The sequence below is a fragment of the Schistocerca cancellata genome, chromosome 9 (genome assembly GCF_023864275.1).
Source record: "Schistocerca cancellata isolate TAMUIC-IGC-003103 chromosome 9, iqSchCanc2.1, whole genome shotgun sequence".
NCBI lineage: Eukaryota > Metazoa > Arthropoda > Insecta > Orthoptera > Acrididae > Schistocerca > Schistocerca cancellata.
This window is the reverse complement of record NC_064634.1, coordinates 410,043,517-410,061,475: the sequence shown is the minus strand read 5'-3', so window position 1 is coordinate 410,061,475 and position 17,959 is coordinate 410,043,517. Positions and strand designations below refer to the sequence as shown.

General features: G+C 39.7%; 1 protein-coding gene across 1 annotated transcript in view; it reads right to left on the bottom strand.

Moving 5' to 3' along the window:
- LOC126100446 (DNA repair protein RAD50) overlaps window positions 1-17,959 on the bottom strand; it is a 270,875-nt gene that overhangs the window by 164,345 nt on the left and 88,571 nt on the right. The window contains exon 6 of the mRNA XM_049911053.1: window positions 14,830-14,987. Coding sequence (XP_049767010.1) covers window positions 14,830-14,987 — 158 coding nt within the window. The remainder of the gene's footprint in view (window positions 1-14,829; window positions 14,988-17,959) is intronic.

Sequence of the window (17,959 nt, the reverse complement as noted above, 5' to 3'; positions counted from 1 at the left end):
TGCGCAATTCTGAAAAGCTGGTGTTGGTGGGAAAGATCCATATGGCACAGGCTGTAAAGCAGTCATTGAGATGAAGGGTATCATATTTGGCAGCATGTTCAGCAACAGGGTGGTCCACTTGTATTTTGGCCACAGTTTGTTGGTGGCCATTTATGCAGACCGACAGCTTGTTGGTTGTCACGCCTACATAGAATGCAGCACAGTGGTAGCAGCTTAGCTTGTAAATCACATGACTGGTTTCACAGGTAGCCCTGCCCTTGAAGGGATAGGTGATGTTAGTGACCAGACTGGAGTAGGTGGTGGTAGGAGGATGTATGGGACAGGTCTTCCATCTAGGTCTATTACAGGGGTATGAGCCATGAGGTAAGGGATTGGGGGCAGGGGTTGTGTAAGGATGGACGAGTATATTGTGTAGTTTCGGTGGACGGCGGAATACCACAGTAGGAGCGGTGTAGTTTCAGCTCTCTGAGACTCTAGACGTGTTGCAAGTTGCGTTTGCGTGAGAGTGTGGGTGTGTGTGGGTGTGTCTGCTGCTGACAAAGGCCTTAAGGGAACCCGGAACCTAAAAATGATGAAATTTTGGGTTTTCAGTTTATTGGGAAACAAAATGATACAGATCTTCCTCTTTAAAATGATATATTAATCTTACCTGTCGCTCAACTCCAAGTATTGAAAATATTATTTTCAATAATGTTCTGTAGAGGGCATGTCGCGACATTGAATTTCCATGGATACATGTTCATTGAAAACATTTCAAGACTTCCTGTCTTTCCAAATACTTTATATTATGTTGGCAACGTGATTTGATAGGCAATTGTTTTGTCTGCATATTGTAGTCTTTGGATACTGTTGTTTACATTGAGCATTTGGTGGTTATTGCACGATTTGTGTTGTATTTCTATTGCGTAACTGGAACTTATCAAATATGCCTCGATTTACTAACAGAGTTTACAAGAGGAAGAAGCCTCCTCCGAGGTACACTAGTGGAACTGTGACAATTTCTCCGACCTTGGGAAATGATTCTGAAAATAGTGAGGTTATTCATGAAGTGAAATCTACTCCTGTCTCCAGCACAAGCAAGAAGTTGCATGGATCAACTGAAAAATACTGCAGTTTATTAGAGAAGTGTAGTAAGGATAATGTGAATGAAATAATTAACATTTCATTGCTCTCAAAGGTGATTGAGAGTTCAATACTGTGTAAGGAATGTTGCAAATTGAGTATGTCAGTAAATGTCAAGCGACACATAGAACTTGCAGCAGAAATCTGTCTCCATTGTACAGTTGTCATTACAGTGTTTCATTTTGGAACTCAGAATATGTCGTAATAGGCCAAGGTGAAACTGATAGTGAGAAAAGCAAGTATTATGGTGTAAATATTAGATGTGTTAATGCTCTAAGGTCAATCGGTAAGGGATACTCTGCTGGTCAAATGTTTTGTAATGTAATGAATCTACCACCACCAGCAACGAAATTCTCAAAATATAACTCGGTTGTTGGATCCTGTGTTGAAGATATTGCCTAAGAATCCATGAAAGAAGCAATGGAGGAGGCTGTGGCGGTGAATGAAGAAATTCCAAATGTTCAAAATCCTTGTTACCTGACTGTTGCACTAGATGGTACGTGGCAGGAACGCGGGCACACTTCACATAATGGAGTAATAACGGCAAGTGCTGATACTACAAAAGTTTTAGATGTTGTAATTAAATCCAAGCACTGTAGGTGTCCTAAAAGAGTGAAGGATGAGCATGCAGAAAACTGTCGAAGGAATTACAGTGGGTCTAGTGGGGCCATGGAAGTTTCCGGTGTGAAAGACATTTTCAGTCGCTCTCTTCTGTGGTACGAGGTCAGATACCTACAGTTCTTGGGTGATGGTGATTCGAAGTCTTTTGCTGCTGTATCTGAGCTGAAACCTTATGGAAATGATGTTACCATTACTAAACAGGAGTGCATAGGTCACGTTCAGAAACGTATGGGAACAAGGCTGCGTCGACTGAAGACCACAATGAAAGGCCAAGTACTCAGTGATAGAAAACCTTTGGGTGGAGCTAAAAGATTGACAGATGAGGTAATCAACAGATTGCAGAGAGACTATGGACTGGCAATAAGACAAAATACTCACAGTGTTGATGCAATGGAAAAGGCTGTAATGGCACTTTACTACCACACCTTATCAACTGACAAGGAACCACTACATGGACTATGTCCACAGGGACCCAATTCCTGGTGCAAGTACAACAAACATCAGGGATCTGAACGTGTATACAAGCATCATCAAGTCTACCAGAAACTGTCATGAAGGCTATAAAACCAATTTTCAGAGATCTTTCTGCAACTGAACTTTTGAAGAAATGTCTCCATGGACGTACACAAAATCAAAATGAGAGTGTGAATAATGTAATTTGGACCATAATCCCAAAAAATGTGTTTGTGGAAATTCATACTCTTCATTTTGGAGTATATGACGCCATTGCTAACAACAACAAAAGTAATATTATAAAGTTCAATGTGCTGCAGAAATTGGATGTGATGCCCGGAAAGTACATGGTGAGTGCAATGATGTCAATAGACAATGAGAGGAAACGGGATGCTGAAAGGAAAGACAAGGAGTGTGAGAGGCAAGCCAGACAAAGAACGAAAGGTGTGAAAAGAAGGCTAGATGGGGAGATGTCTAGTGACAGTGAAAACCCCTCTTATGGTGCTGGACTCCACTAAAATGTTAGTGAAACTTTGAAACTCATTTTCCACAAGTTCACTTTTTTGCCATATAAGGAACATTTCCTGCTAAACTATTAGAGATAAAGACTTAAAATTTTCAAGGAATGTAAGCAGTGCCAATATAAACCTTGTATCATAGCCTTTTTGTGATACATAATTGATAACAGATTTTATTTCAAAGATACTATGCCAAAAAATGTGTCAATTATTTTCAGTAACAAAATAATTAATATCTTCCCAAAAAACAGCAATAAATTAAAATCCATATGGTACATGGTATTAAATATATAATATATTATACTGTAAAAGTTTCATCATTTTGGTGTTAATAGTTTGTAAGAAAATGTTCCTTACATTTAACATTGGAGGTATAGGACGTTGCGGGTCTCCTTAATGGCCGAAAGCTATGAGTGTGTGAATCTTTTCATTGTGCCTACTGCGACTCAGCATCTCCGATACATAGTTTGATTTGATTTCTTTATTAATCCATGTAACAATTTACATTGTGTGGATTTCGTCAGCAAAATCATATACAATACAATATACCTACAATTTATACACACAAAATTAATATTTACACACATTTTTAAGGTATCTTACATTAGTTTTATATCCTTATGTAATTTTCTTATAGTACTGAACATTTCTTATAGTACTGAACAATTCTGGATTTCATATTATAATTTTTTCCTTGTGTATTACAATGCAGGCTACTTTAATTACACTACGTGTTTTAATTCATACATGTTTTAATTCAGATAGTCCATTAATGTGTAATAACTTTTATTTAATAAAATTTTTTTTTAGTTTTGTTTTGAACTTTCCAATTGTGTCAATATCTTTTATATTTTGGGGTAATTTATTATATAATTTAACGGCATTGTACAACAAGCTCTGCTGAGTTTTAACTTTATTTTTTCTCTCTAGGTGCAGATTGTATTGGTTTCTAGTTTCATAGCTGTGTACTAAAGAATTTTTAACATAGCAGTCAATATTTTTTTCTTTTACATACATAATACTTTGAAAAATGTATTCATAGGGGACAGTTAGGATTTCCAGCTTTTGGAAATGTTCAAGGCAGTGAGCCCTACTGCCACTCTAGGTTATTATACGAATTGCTCTTTTCTGTAATTTGAAAACTATTTGAATATTTTTACAGTTGACTCCCCAAAATATTATTCCAAAGGTAATAACAGAGTGGATATAAGAAAAATATACAGATCTGACACATGTAGTATCACACACTGCAGTCAGAATTCTAAGAGCATTTTTAATATGTTCTTCCCACTTTAACTGACTGTCAACATGCATATCAAGAAATTTTGTGTAGTCTACACATTCTATAGTTTCAGCGTTTAACTTAAAGTTGTTATAGTGTGTTTTTTTTGCAGACATAGAAGTTAACAGCATTTGTTTTTTTAAATTTAGTGTTAGTTTATTATTGGATGCCCACTCACGTACACTGTTTAGTGTCTGTTCGGATTTTTCTTTCAGTGCATCTGGTGATTTGTCACTGATTAGAACATTTGAGTCATCTGCAAACAATGTTGTTTGTCCATGCTTGAAGCTCTGTGGGAAGTCATTTATGTAAATGAGGAATAGTATTGGGCCAAGGACACTACCCTGTGGGACACCTATATTTACATAATTTGGGTCTGAAGTATACTTTACAATAGTTTGAGCAACTTGAAATATGTGAGACTTCAGTTATCTGTCTTCTATTTTTTAGATATGACTGGAACCACTTTTTCACAAGTCCCCTTATTCCCAGTTCATCTAACTTATTTAACAATATGTTGTGGTCTACTGTATCAAATGCTTTAGTTAGATCAACAAATATACCTGTTGTGTAGTTCCATTTATCTAATGCTTCTAGAATGTGTTTTGTGAGGTGTGCTGTTGCTGATTCTGTGCTTTTCCCTGATCTAAATCCAAACTGGTCAACAGACAGTATGTTGTATTTATTTAAATAATTCATTAGCTTATCTTTCATAATAGTTTCTAATATTTTTGCAAGCATGAGAGTAGAGAAATTGGCCTACAATTTTCAATTTTTCCTGCATCACCTTTTTTAAAGAGAGTAGCAACTTTCCTCCTCTGGTATTATTTATTCTTTCTTTGTTTGCTAATAATGTATGTCAATATATATTGAAATTGTTATCTTATGTAGACTACCAGTTTAGTTTCAGCATTTCACTAATGCCATCTTCAGGTGCATAATAGGAGCCATCAATAAAACTTTTCCTTGGTAAATACCTGACTGGCAGCTGCCCCCTACTCCCAATAGATCAAAAGGGACTGCCACCAATTGTTCAAGCGTGCGGCAGCATGCACTATGCTTTCCTCTATTGTAGGTTAACCATAAAGCTTTACTCATTTTCATATTGGTCAAGATCTTATGAATGTTTTGGTGTCTGTGCATGCAAGGGTTTGTGAAGATGAAGTTTAGTACATATGTTAACAGACTATGATGTTCTGCAAGTTTTGAGGAAAATTGCTATGAATGAGACAAGTTCATTCTTCGAAGTGATAATACGGTATCTCTCCTCCAAAAACAATTACAATTCTTCGAAGTGATAATATCTCTCCTCCAAAATCAATCACGTTGTGCCTCACTGTAAACAGCATGAGAAAGTGAATGCATGCTAATCAAGGACTTGCTAGGATTTGTTAACAGAATCTTCCATCGGTTCTTGGTAGAACAACATTATAATAAATGAAAAGCACCAGTTTGCTTTTGTTCCTACAATATTACTTTTATTGTTAATTGGTTTTCAGCTTACAAGGCCATCTTCAGACATTTACTGTTGTAAGCCGAAAACCAGTTAATAATAAAAGTAATATTGTAGTACTGAAGCAAACTTGCACTTTTCATTTATTGTTATGATTTGCTTTTGATTACAAAAAGCAGAAATAATCATCAATGCAGAGACAAATTTCTTACACATTAAAGTTGGTAGATAAGTTTGCTGGGAAAGGTATCACACTTCTTAAAAATCATTTCCAATAATTGCCCAATAACACTAGTCAACAACTATTTTGCATCTGGGATGTGATAAATCAACTAGTATCTATTTTGGTGTGTAGAATCCCAAGATACCTTTCAAAATGTTCTAGAACATACCATTTTTGAGTTTTTAAGGGTTTCTTAATTTTTCGTATTCAGTATTTCTCTTTTTACTGTTCTTCTGTTATGATGTTTAATTGTTTGTTTTTGATTTGCAGAGGAGAGCTAGAAGATCTACAAATCGTCAGGAAATGGTTGATGTGGTAATCCAATGGTGTGAAAGAGATCCTCAGTAAGTGTTTCCTGTGAATGATAGTGCAAACTTTTGTGTTTAAAACTTACACTAAGAAAAAAGGCAACTAGTAATTCTCGTTGTCCAAACCACCCCGACAACTTTTGTTACGTGTATGGGAAATTCACTCCAAAAGTCCAACGAAAACCAATCACTGATTTGGTTAAGAAGGCATGTACATTATATTTTGATTGTCCTGTTGGTGATCAAGATAAAAATTTTGCACCTCATATTACCTGCATAACCCGTACTACAACGTTAACCATGTCGTTGAAAGGAAAACGCCGAGCCATGCCATTCGCTGTTCCGATGGTGTGGTGTGAGCCTACAAACTATTATTCAGACTTTTACTTTTGTCTTAAAAGTATTTCGGGACATTCAAACAAAACTAGACATAAAATAAAGTATCCAAATGTATCCTCAGTGCATCTGCCTGTGCTCTATGATGAGGGGTTGCCTGTTCCTATCTGTAACTTGAAAGCCACGGAACCAGACACGACGTCAAGAGAATCAGAAAGTATTGAACATATACAAGAGTACTGCCCTCAATATCATGGCACTTCACCTCAGCTCTGTAATCAAAAGGAATTGAACGATTTGGTTTGCAATCTAAAGCTTTTGAAGCAGCTCTTGGGGTTGAGACTGCAATAACGGAATCTTCTAGCTCCATGAACAAAAATTTCCTGTTTCAGATCAACAGGTGCTTCGTTCACTAGTATTTCGATATGCAGAATTCAATGTGTGTATGTAGAGATGTCAATGATCTGATGATGCAGCTAGGTGTACAACATAACCCACAGGAGTGGCGACTATTTATTGACTCCAGTAAAACCAGCTTGAAAGCAGTGCTACTGTATAATGGCAATGCATTTCCATCGGGACCTTTGGCTTACGCAGTAGACACGAAAGAAACTTATGAAACCATGGCTTTGCTGCTACAGGCAATTACAGATAAGGATCATGAATGGCTGCTTTGCTACTTATACTTTGGGTCATTCCTTCAGTTGTATCTCCATCCTCATGCTTCTCTCGTACATTTTTCTCGTCCAATAGCCTTTCAAAGTACTCCCACCACTTATTCAGGATTTTCTCAAGGTCATGCAATACTACACTTGATTCATCCTTTATCTGCTCAAGGACCTAATCTCAATGAGGCAGATAAAGGATGAATCAGCCATAAGCAATGACCATGGTGAACACTTCCACCAAGACATTCTTACCATAGAATACCGTTACCGAGGCCATTGGAACCCTCTGACGATGGGTAACTAATGCAAGGATCTTTTTTGGGAGAGTGATGAAATGGCAAACAACAGAAAAGCTCTGTCATTGCATTTTTCAAAAACCAAAGACGATTAAAGGTGAAAATATCTTCTGAACTAATTTGAACATTTTATTGGCATCATTCACATATATACATACAAAAAAGTATTGTTTCAAATGTTCTGAAGGATTCTTGTTTGACTTAATTGGGTCAATTTTCGCTATTAATATTTTTTATTCTGCTGTGTATCTAGGACATGTGATGTCATAGAGAAAAAAAGATTTTGCCAGTGTACTCAGCACCCCAAAATTAGGGAAATCCACCCATTTACAAACAAGATGCAGAATGTTGTTGTTGTTGTGGTCTTCAGTCCTGAGACTGGTTTGATGCAGCTCTCCATGCTACTCTATCCTGTGCAAGCTTCTTCATCTCCCAGTACTTACTGCAACCCACATCGTTCTGAATCTGCTTAGTGTATTCATCTCTTGGTCTCCCTCAATGATTTTTACCCTCCACGCTGCCCTCCAATGCTAAATTTGTGATCCCTTGATGCCTCAGAACATGCCCTACCAACCGGTCCCTTCTTCTTGTCAAGTTGTGCCATAAACTCCTCCCCTATTCTATTCAATACCTCCTCATTAGTTACTTGATCTACCCACAAATACTTTCAGAAACGACTTCCTGACACTTAAATCTATACTCGATGTTAACAAATTCCTTTTCTTCAGAAACCCGTTCCTTGCCACTGCCAGTCTACATTTTATATCCTCTCTGCTTCGACCATCATCAGTTATTTTGCTCCCCAAATAGCAAAACTCCTTTACTACTTTAAGTGTCTCATTTCCTAATCAAATTCTCTCAGCATCACTCGACTTAATTCAACTACATTCCATTATCCTCGTTTTGCTTTTGTTGATGTTCATCTTATATCCTCCTTTCAAGACACTGTCCATTCCGTTCAACTGCTCTTCCAAGTCCTTTGCTGTCTCTGACAGAATTACAATGTCATTGGCGAACCTCAAAGTTTTTATTTCTTCGCCATGGATTTTAATACCTACTCCGAATTTTTCTTTTGTTTCCTTTACTGCTTGCTCAATATACAGATTGAATAACATCGGGGAGAGGCTACAACCCTGTCTTACTCCCTTCCCAACCACTGCTTCCCTTTCATGTCCCTCGACTCTTATAACTGCCATCTGGTTTCTGTACAAATTGTAAATAGCCTTTCGTTCCCTGTATTTTACCCCTGCCACCTTCAGAATTTGAAAGAGAGTATTCCAGTCAACATTGTCAAAAGCTTTCTCTAAGTCTACAAATGCTAGAAACGTAGGTTTGCCTTTCCTTAATCTTTCTTCTAAGATAAGATGTGAGGTCAGTATTGCCTCACGTGTTCCACCATTTCTACGGAATCCAAACTGATCTTCCCTGAGGTTGACTTCTGCCAATTTTTCCATTCGTCTGTAAAGAATTCGCGTTAGTATTTTGCAACTGTGACTTATTAAACTGACAGTTCGGTAATTTTCATCTGGGATTGGAATTATTATATTCTTCTTGTGGTCTGAGGGTATTTCGCCTGTCTCATACATCTTGCTCACCAGATGGTAGAGTTTTGTCAGGACTGGCTCTCCAAAGGCCGTCAGTAGTTCCAATGGAATGTTGTCTACTTCCGGGGCCTTGTTTCGAATCAGGTCTTTCAGTGCTCTGTCAAACTCTTCACGCAGTATCGTATCTCCCATTTCATCTTCATCTACATCCTCTTCCATTTCCATAATATTGTCCTCAAGTACATCGCCCTTGTATAGACCCTCTATATACTCCTTCCACCTTTCTGCTTTCCCTTCTTTGCTTAGAACTGGGTTTCATCTGAGCTTTTGATATTCATACAAGTGGTTCTCTTTTCTCCAAAGGTCTCTTTAATTTTCCTGTAGGCAGTATCTATCTCACCCCTAGTGAGATAAGCCTCTACATCCTTACATTTGTCCTCTAGCCACCCCTGCTTAGCAGTTTTGCACTTTCCCATTTGGTAAGTCACAGCACCTTTGTTTTTCATATATATTTTTCCCATGTGGAATGTCTATATGCTGTAACTAACCAAACGAAAGCATTGTCTGCCTGTGTCTGTATATGTGTGGATGGATATCTGCGTGTGTGCGAGTGTATACCTGTCCTTTTTTCTCCCTAACGGAAGTCTTTCCGCTCCCTTAATAATTTTATTTTATTACAATGCTTACTGTCTTTGGAATTATTTAAGACCAATTACAAGTTCCCAACAGACTGGAGAAATGTGATATAAGCATTTTTGAATGTGTGTGTAATTTTTCCAGAAATTGGGAAGTGACACATATTATTTCTTTTGTATTGTCCTTTCTAACATTACTGCTTAAATAATTACATGTCTGTTAAGTATGTGCTTCTCTTAACTTATGAAAACAACTCTAAATCAAAACCTTCAACACCTGAGTTATGGGCATTTATGTAGGTAAGTACCATTTTGCACTGACAGTCTTGCAAACTCCAGTTATCAGAGTATCACTACATTCAAAATTCGATATGAAAAGAAGTTTTAGCCTGAGAGCAAAAAGATTTTGTACAAGTTGTTATGTTATAAGTATAAGCAAATGTGCACAGTTTCATGAAAATCTGAGATGATGAGTGACGTGACCTGCACGATTTGACATGAAATGACGCTGCAGCAATTTGCGGAAGAGTTGCACTTCTGTCACATTGAACAATTCTCTTCAGTTGTCATTGGTCCTGTTCTTGCAGGATCTTTTTCTGGGTGCAGTGATGTCGCAGATTTGATGTTTTACCAAATTGCTGATTTTCATGGTAAACTTGTGAAATGATTGTATAGGAAAATCCCCACTTCACTGCTACCTCAGAGATGCATTCAAACCCACTTAAATCTTGATAACCTGCCATTGTAGCAGCAGTAGCTAATGTAACAACTGCGCCAGACATTTGTTGTCTCGTATAGATCTTGCTGACTGCAACGCTCTATTCAGCCTGGCCTATACAAGTTTCTTTGGCACTTTAGTGTAGTTTTGTCATATCACTGAACAAGCTTCCATTTTCTACACAAACCAGCGACCTGTCCCAGCTTCGCACAGTGGTCAGATGACTTGTCTGGCATAGCAGTAATTTTGTTTATGGACCAGTCCATACAGTTATGATTAAAATTTATACAATTATGTTAGATATCCCAATATATATCACTACTTTCATATAATTTAAATGATTTAAGGAGCACAAACAAGAAAGTTCTCACGTGGCGCGAACGTTATTTACACTGCCAGGAAAACAATAAATAAATCTGTACACCTAAAAAGACAATGTCAGTTTTGATCTGGTGACAGCATATGCCACATGGGGGACAGAAGATGTACTGATAATGGTTTCAGCATCGTCTGCCAGCAGATAGTAATGGCATTGCTGCCAGAGTATCTTGTGTGTCTACCACTTAATAAAGAATGCTTACAACCAGAAGGCTCAGTGTGGCGCAAATGCGTGAAGCAAGCAGGCAACAGTGCCAAAGAGATGCACTCGTGCTTACTACAGCCAACTGAGCGAGAGTGAAATGGGTCAAATTGTGGCCTTCCGAGTAATAGGATGGTCCTTTGGAGAATTGGCACACAAGTTTTATGTGCTGAATCAGTCGTGCAACAACGCTGGTATCAGGTCATGTGATCATTGTCACACCTCTAGACAAGGTTCTGGACATCCAGGCAGCACAGGGACAGATGCCCACCAGGACTATCCTATTTTAAGGGCAGCAGTGGCAGATTGTACAGCTACCAGAGAACAGTTAAGAGGGCTTGTGAGACTAGATGTGTCAACATGAACTGTTGCGAACCAGTTATTAGCAGAATGAGATTTTCACTCTGCAGCAGAGTGTGCGCTGATATGAAACTTCCTGGCAGATTAAAACTGTGTGCCGGGCCGAAACTCGAACTCGGGACCTTTGCCTTTCGCAGGCAAGTGCTCTGCAAACTGAGCTACCCAAGCATGACTCGCGCCCCGTCCTCATGCACACTCCGCTGCAGAGCGAAAATCTCATTCTGGAAACATCCCCAGGCTGTGGCTAAGCCATGTCTCCACTATATCCTTTCTTTCAGGAGTGCTAGTTCTGCAAGGTTCGCAAGAGAGCTTCTGTAAGGTTTGGAAGGTACGAGACGAGATACTGGCAGAAGTAAAGCTGTGAGGATGGGGCGTGAGTCGTGCTTGGGTAGCTCAGTTGGCAGAACACTTGCCTGCGAAAGGCAAAGGTCCCGAGTCCAAGTCTCGGTCCGGCACACAGTTTTAATCTGCCTTGAAGTCTCATTTATTAGCAGTTGAACTATGGGCACGCACATCTCTAACACGTCCTCCACTCATGCCACAGCATCAATGTGCATGGCTTGAATGGTACTTTCAGAGGATCACTTCAGAGATGGAATGGAACGCCATGTACTTCGGCGATGAAAGCAGATCCTGCTTGCACGTAAGAGATGGTTATTTGTATGCACAACGTTGACCTGGTGATCACTGTTTTGTACAGTGCATTTGCCCAAGACACACTGGCCCCACCACAGGCTTTGCTACAACTCTTGTTTATCCTTGCTACTTCTGGGGAGGACATTAATCAGCACTCAGTACATGCTGGATGTTGTTAGACCCATTCTTTTTCTGTTCTTACACCAGGAAGGTGATGTGTTATTCCAACAGGATAATGTTAGCCCACACACTGACCGTGAAAATCGACATGCTCTGCAAGACATGCAGCTACTGCCCTGGGCAGCTCAGTCTCCAACTTGTCTTCGATCGAGAATGTGTGGTATGTGATGGCATGTTAAGTGACTTGTATGACTCATCAACGAAAATCTCTTACAGAACTGTGTGAATAGGTTGAGCAGGAATGGCATAATGCATCCCAGGACACCATTTGTACAGCAGTCTGGATGACAGAGCCTGTGCACACATTGGTGCATTTGTACACCACATAGTAATATGGGTGTTTCAGCAAGGGTTGACATCTGGTACCTTAGAACTGCTTGATCTGCAAATGTAATCTAAAATGATTATTTTTTTTCTGTCAGTATATTATCTATTTAATTGGCATTTGAGTAACATCTCACGGCACTTGTGAAAAGACATCATGATGTAACTGATCTCTTTACTACCAATGTACATATTCTATGCAAATCTTGGTTGTAAGTGTGTGTGACTGGATTTATATTTTAATTTGTAGCATATCATGTACTGGTGGATGGCTGAGTGAATCGTGTCTCAATGCCACATGCTGTTGAGACTCAGTGCCGAAATTCTGTCACAGACCTTTCATGGCAGACTGTCACCCTATCATACAAAGAATCGTGTTTGTATACATGTTTGAATTGAGAAAAGCTGAGCCATCTCTATCTGCTGTGCTGCTGAAAATTTTTCTTATGTAAATTAAGCCAAGTTGCATCCCATGCTGAAATAGTGTTTCAGAAAACATTCTACTTTTTGGACAAAAAACTGAGAACTACAGATTTTGGATTCACATGTTTTTTCACTATCCATTTGTTCTGAAACGACTGCAGTCAACTGAAGTCACTTAGGTGATTTGCAAGTCCATAACCAGTTATCAACTGGGGAAAGGGGATCTATGGTGTAACACAGAATCCAAACCACACTGCATCCCTGGCGAATCTCCACACCACAGAGGGGTGAATGCAACATAAAAAGATAGTGTGGAATAACAAATAGACCGCCAGGCCCAGTATAGCATGTAGTCTCCACTATGTAATCAGAAGTATTCGGACGCCCCCAAAAACATACGTTTTTCATATTATGTGCATTGCGCTGCCACCTACTGCAAGGTACCCCATATCAGCAATCTCAGTAGCCATTAGATATCGCCGGAGAGCAGAATGCGGCGCTCTGTGGAACTCACAGACCCCGAATGTGGTCTGGTGATTGGTTGTGTCTTATGCCTGAACGTGCGATTTCCACACTTCTAAACATTCCTAGGTCTACTGTTTCCAATGTGATAGTGAAGTGGAAATGTGAAGGTTAACGTATAGTACAAAAGCATACAGGCCAACCTTGTCTGTTGACTGACAGAACCGCCAACAGTTGAAGAGGGTCGTAAAGTGTTATAGGCAGACATCTATCCAGTCCATCACATAGGAATTACACACTCTATCAGGATCCACTGTAAGTACTATGACAGTTAGGCGGGAGGTGACAACACTTGGATTTCATGGTCGAGCAGCTGCTCATAAGCCACATATCATGGCGGTAAATGTCAAAGATGCCTCGCTTGGTGTAAGGAGCATAAACATTGGACAATTAAACAGTGCAAAAATGTTGTGTGGAGTAACGAATCACGGTACACAATGTGGCGATCAGATGGCATGGAGTGTGTATGGCGAATGCCTGGTGAACATCATCTGCCAGCACGTGTAGTGCCAACAGTAAAATTCGGAGGCGGTGCTGTTATGGTATGGTCATGTCTTTCATGGAAGGGGCTTGCATCCCTTGTTGTTTTGTGTGGCACTATCACAGCACAGGCCTACATTGATGTTTTAAGCACCTTCTTGCTTCCCACTGTTGAAGAGCAATTCAGGGATGGCGATTGCATATGCTAAGGGTGGGCCAACACCATAATGAATTCCAGCATTACCGATGGAGGGCGCCACTAACTTATAAGTCATTTTGAGGTAGGTGTCCGGATACTTTTGATCACATAGTGTAGCTCTGCTCTGCTGCTCTTTTCACTCACTGCCACTCCCTAGAGTTGGGGCAGCTGCAATGATAGGTGGCAACGACATCATTTTCAAAGTATTGCAGGATTTCAGTTCATCACAATTCAGACAATTTCCATCTAATATTTATAAATTATTTACATAGACCTTCCTTGTAAATCAGATAACACCTGATAAAAAACCCAGACAATTAGTTCCTGAGATTACCCCGAACATACAAATGAAAGTGAGGAGGCAACTTCAATTTATAAGTGTAAAGATTACATGTAACTTCCAGAACATTTATTACCAAAATATATTTGAGTTTGTTTCACTCTGCATGTGTTGCCTGCTGTTTATGTTAAATGCCTCAAACCGTACAGTCCACAAATGAGAAAATAAATTACTCTACCGTTATTTACATTTCTGTGTAAGGAGACTGATGACGATGTGCACACCATACAGCACTTCGAAGTGCACTATAGTACCTAAGAAAAACGATTAACAACACAAAAGAAACTGACGTTTAGTAATGTTCATGACACTCTGTAATGCTTACACTATTTGTAGCTCAAGACTAGTTCAGTGCTGACTATCATCATACTGAAATCACACTATTGCAGAATAAAACAGCTGATGGGTAAACTAAGAGTAACCATGTCCAATTCTTGCTAATTTGGAGGTGAAAGACACTCATAATTTGAGATCAATGGGATAAAATACTATCTTGCAACACAGTAAGAACATATATTCATTAGATTTCAGTTAAAACCTGCCCTTTTTTAATTTAATTTAAAATTTTCAAATACAAACAAAAAGAAACTGCTCCAGTCACAGCTTACAGATTTCAAGTGCTCCTGCCAGTTCCTTGCTTCAGTTTTAAAACTGTTGATTAAATCAGTTATTTCTTCTAAAGTTTTCCACTCAAGTACTTCCTTAATATTCTTCTTTAAGTCTGCTTGTTGTGATTCTAGTATTTTCAACTTGTCTTCAGCTCTTTCTGGAAAATAAAGAAAAATTAATTACAAGGTTTATGTTTTCTACCATTTTCTCAAGTTTCTTTTTCACTACATTATAACACAATTACCTCTCTGTAGACAATTTGTACCATTAAGCACAAGGTACACATTTAAAAATGGTTCTATAACTGCTGAACACATGATGTCCATAGTTAAAGTTCCAGTTTCGACACACTGTAGAAACGAAACCACTCCTCAGAATGATTTCAAATTTGAACAGCATATTATTAATACAGGGGAAATGTCTTGGAGAAAAAACAATTTGACCAATAGATCGTGCTGTATGTATCAGAAAATGCACACCAAAAGATGCATGGCACACGGCTGTCGTCTCTCAGTTTGCATCCACGACACCCAACATGAAAGTCTGTATGAACAATTGTGCGCTGCTGGTAGCTGTTTTACAAAAACGGTGACTGTGCACCACTAGCTCTGCAGAAGTTCCAGGCACTCGAGGGTATGAAAAAAGGCATTAGTCCAATGTTTGTATGGAAACGATGAATACAAAATCGGAAAGACAGGTTCTTTTGAAGTGCAATGTGGCAGTGGGACAAAAGCACCTCATCCAATATCTGTCAAAGATGTGGCCACAGCACTGCAGGAGGAGTTGAGCGGAGGTGAGCAAACTTGCAGTGCACAGGAATTACCTGAACATTGGACATGACTGTGAGCACAGTGCATAAAATTCTACGTAACATTATACACTGCTATCCATACAAAACTACCCATTTGTTTTGTTTTGTTTCAGAGTGAAAAAACAACTGACGTCACAAGCGCCCATGTCATAACTCTAGAACACCAATAAGCAAAAGAAGTTAAAAGCAACTATACGTCAAGCCCAATCAATGGAAGGAAAGAGAGCTAAAAACAAGGACTTCCCCTTGGAGAAAAGTCCATAAAATATGCCATAGAGACAGCTGAGATTCCTAACCAAAGATTAAATGTCCTTCCCCCATATTGCTAAGATGCACAAAAAGTAAAATGTAGTCAATAGCACACTCGTTCGCTAAAATGGCCAATGACTAAGATGTGAAATATACACTGGAAAGTAAGCATTAGAAAAAGAGCATTGAATCAGGAAAAGGCAAACCATCAATGGTTGGTGGCAATCAGCACAAAGTGGTGCAGGATCTCCACTTACCAAATGGCGAGGGCTAGAAAGATAGTACCCAACAGGCAGCCTAGCTAATATGATCTCACGAGAATAGGGCAGAGAGGAGGTCGGCGAAGCCATTGGGAGAGGTTTAATTCCTTGGAGCTAGTTCCTATGTACAGAAGACCAGTGGTGATGCCAAAGTGACACCATCTGCCAACAGACGGTGACACAGAGATCATGTGAAGGAATGGAAAAGCTAGTAGACTGAGGTAGGAGGACTACAGCCTTGGCAACAGTGCCAACAGCCTCATTTCCCATCAGACATGTGATCAAGAACCCACATGAACATCACAGTGGCTGCTTTAGCAGTGAGCAAATGGAAGCTTCCTAGGACCCATTGCACTAAGGGATGGACTATGTACAGCACACAGGGGCTCTGAAGGACACAGAGAGAATCAGAGCATATGACACAATTAAAATGCCTGTGTCAGCGGATGTACTGGGTGGCTTGATAGAGGGTGAAGAGCTCTGCGGTAAAAATTGAGTAGTGTTCCAGAAGCTGGTATCAAAAAGGGTCAGTGCCTTTGGGGAAGGCACACCCGACATCATGGTTGGTCTTGGAGCCATCAGTGTACAGAAGGTGGTATTGCTAAGTTGCGTGCGAAGCTCAAGAAACTTACAACAATAGATTGAATCTGGATTAGTGTCCTTAGGAAGCAAATGAAGTCCTACATGAAAATAGACGGCTGCATGAAGACAGGGCTGTGAAGAGTTCCATTGAGTAGCGTGAAGTTAAGCTGCCGTAGCAATAGCTGAAAGTGAATTCCGTGAGGTAAAGGAGAAGAAAGGCACACGCCATACTGGTGGTTAAGGCAGTCATTGAAAAAGGGGGTATAGAATGGGTGGCTGTGCAAAACAGACAAACAGCATGCATCTCTGCTGAGGAGGACATCATGACAGTATGACAGTGGCAGTATGGTAGCTACTGCATAGAGACTCTCAACAGGGCTAGTGTAAAAGGTGCCAGTGGCAAAATGTGCTGGTGCAATGATGGATTGTGTTAAGATGGTGTAGAATGGATGGACAAGCAGACAAATAATAATAAAAAAAGAAAAACACCCATAATTTAGTTTTAAATGGACAAAGGATTGGTGTAAGCAGAGGAGGTTGGTCCAATCCACTCCTCAGGAAGTACCGCTTAGGACACATAGGACACTGAGGGACCAGGTACAGCGGGTGGCCAGGTGACACTTGCGGGGCGACCAGCAGGCCAAAGATGTAAAGACGGTGGAATAAACCCATCGCGCCACCAGAAATTCATAGAAATGGTTTTGTCAGTGGAAAACAGAAAGCCATCGTCAAAGCTCCACAAGTAAAGACGATTGAGATATCACTGAAGATGCTGCTCAAGAAGATAAGTCCATGGAGAACAGCAACAGATCGCAAAGTTGTCAACAAAAAGGGAGCCGGAGACACATGGCGGAAGGCATGACAGGGGTTATGGCTATAGCAAAGAGGATGATGCTCAGGACAAAGCTTTGAGGCACCCCATTTTCCTGGATAAAGGTGTCCAACAAAGACGAACCCACAATTTCCTTGAAAACTCAGTTTTTAAGAGTTACTGAAGGAAGTGGGGTCGGCAGCCTCGGAAGCCCCACATGTATAGAGCTAGATCAATTATCCAGCAGGTGTCATAGCCTTTCTCCAAATCAAAAAGCACAGTCATAGTCTGGTATCTCTGCAGAAAACCAATCATGACATGAGTTGACATCATGACATGATAGTCAACAGTAGAATGGCACACATGAAATACGCATTGTGCAATGGTTAGTATATTGTAAGATTCAAGCCACTATA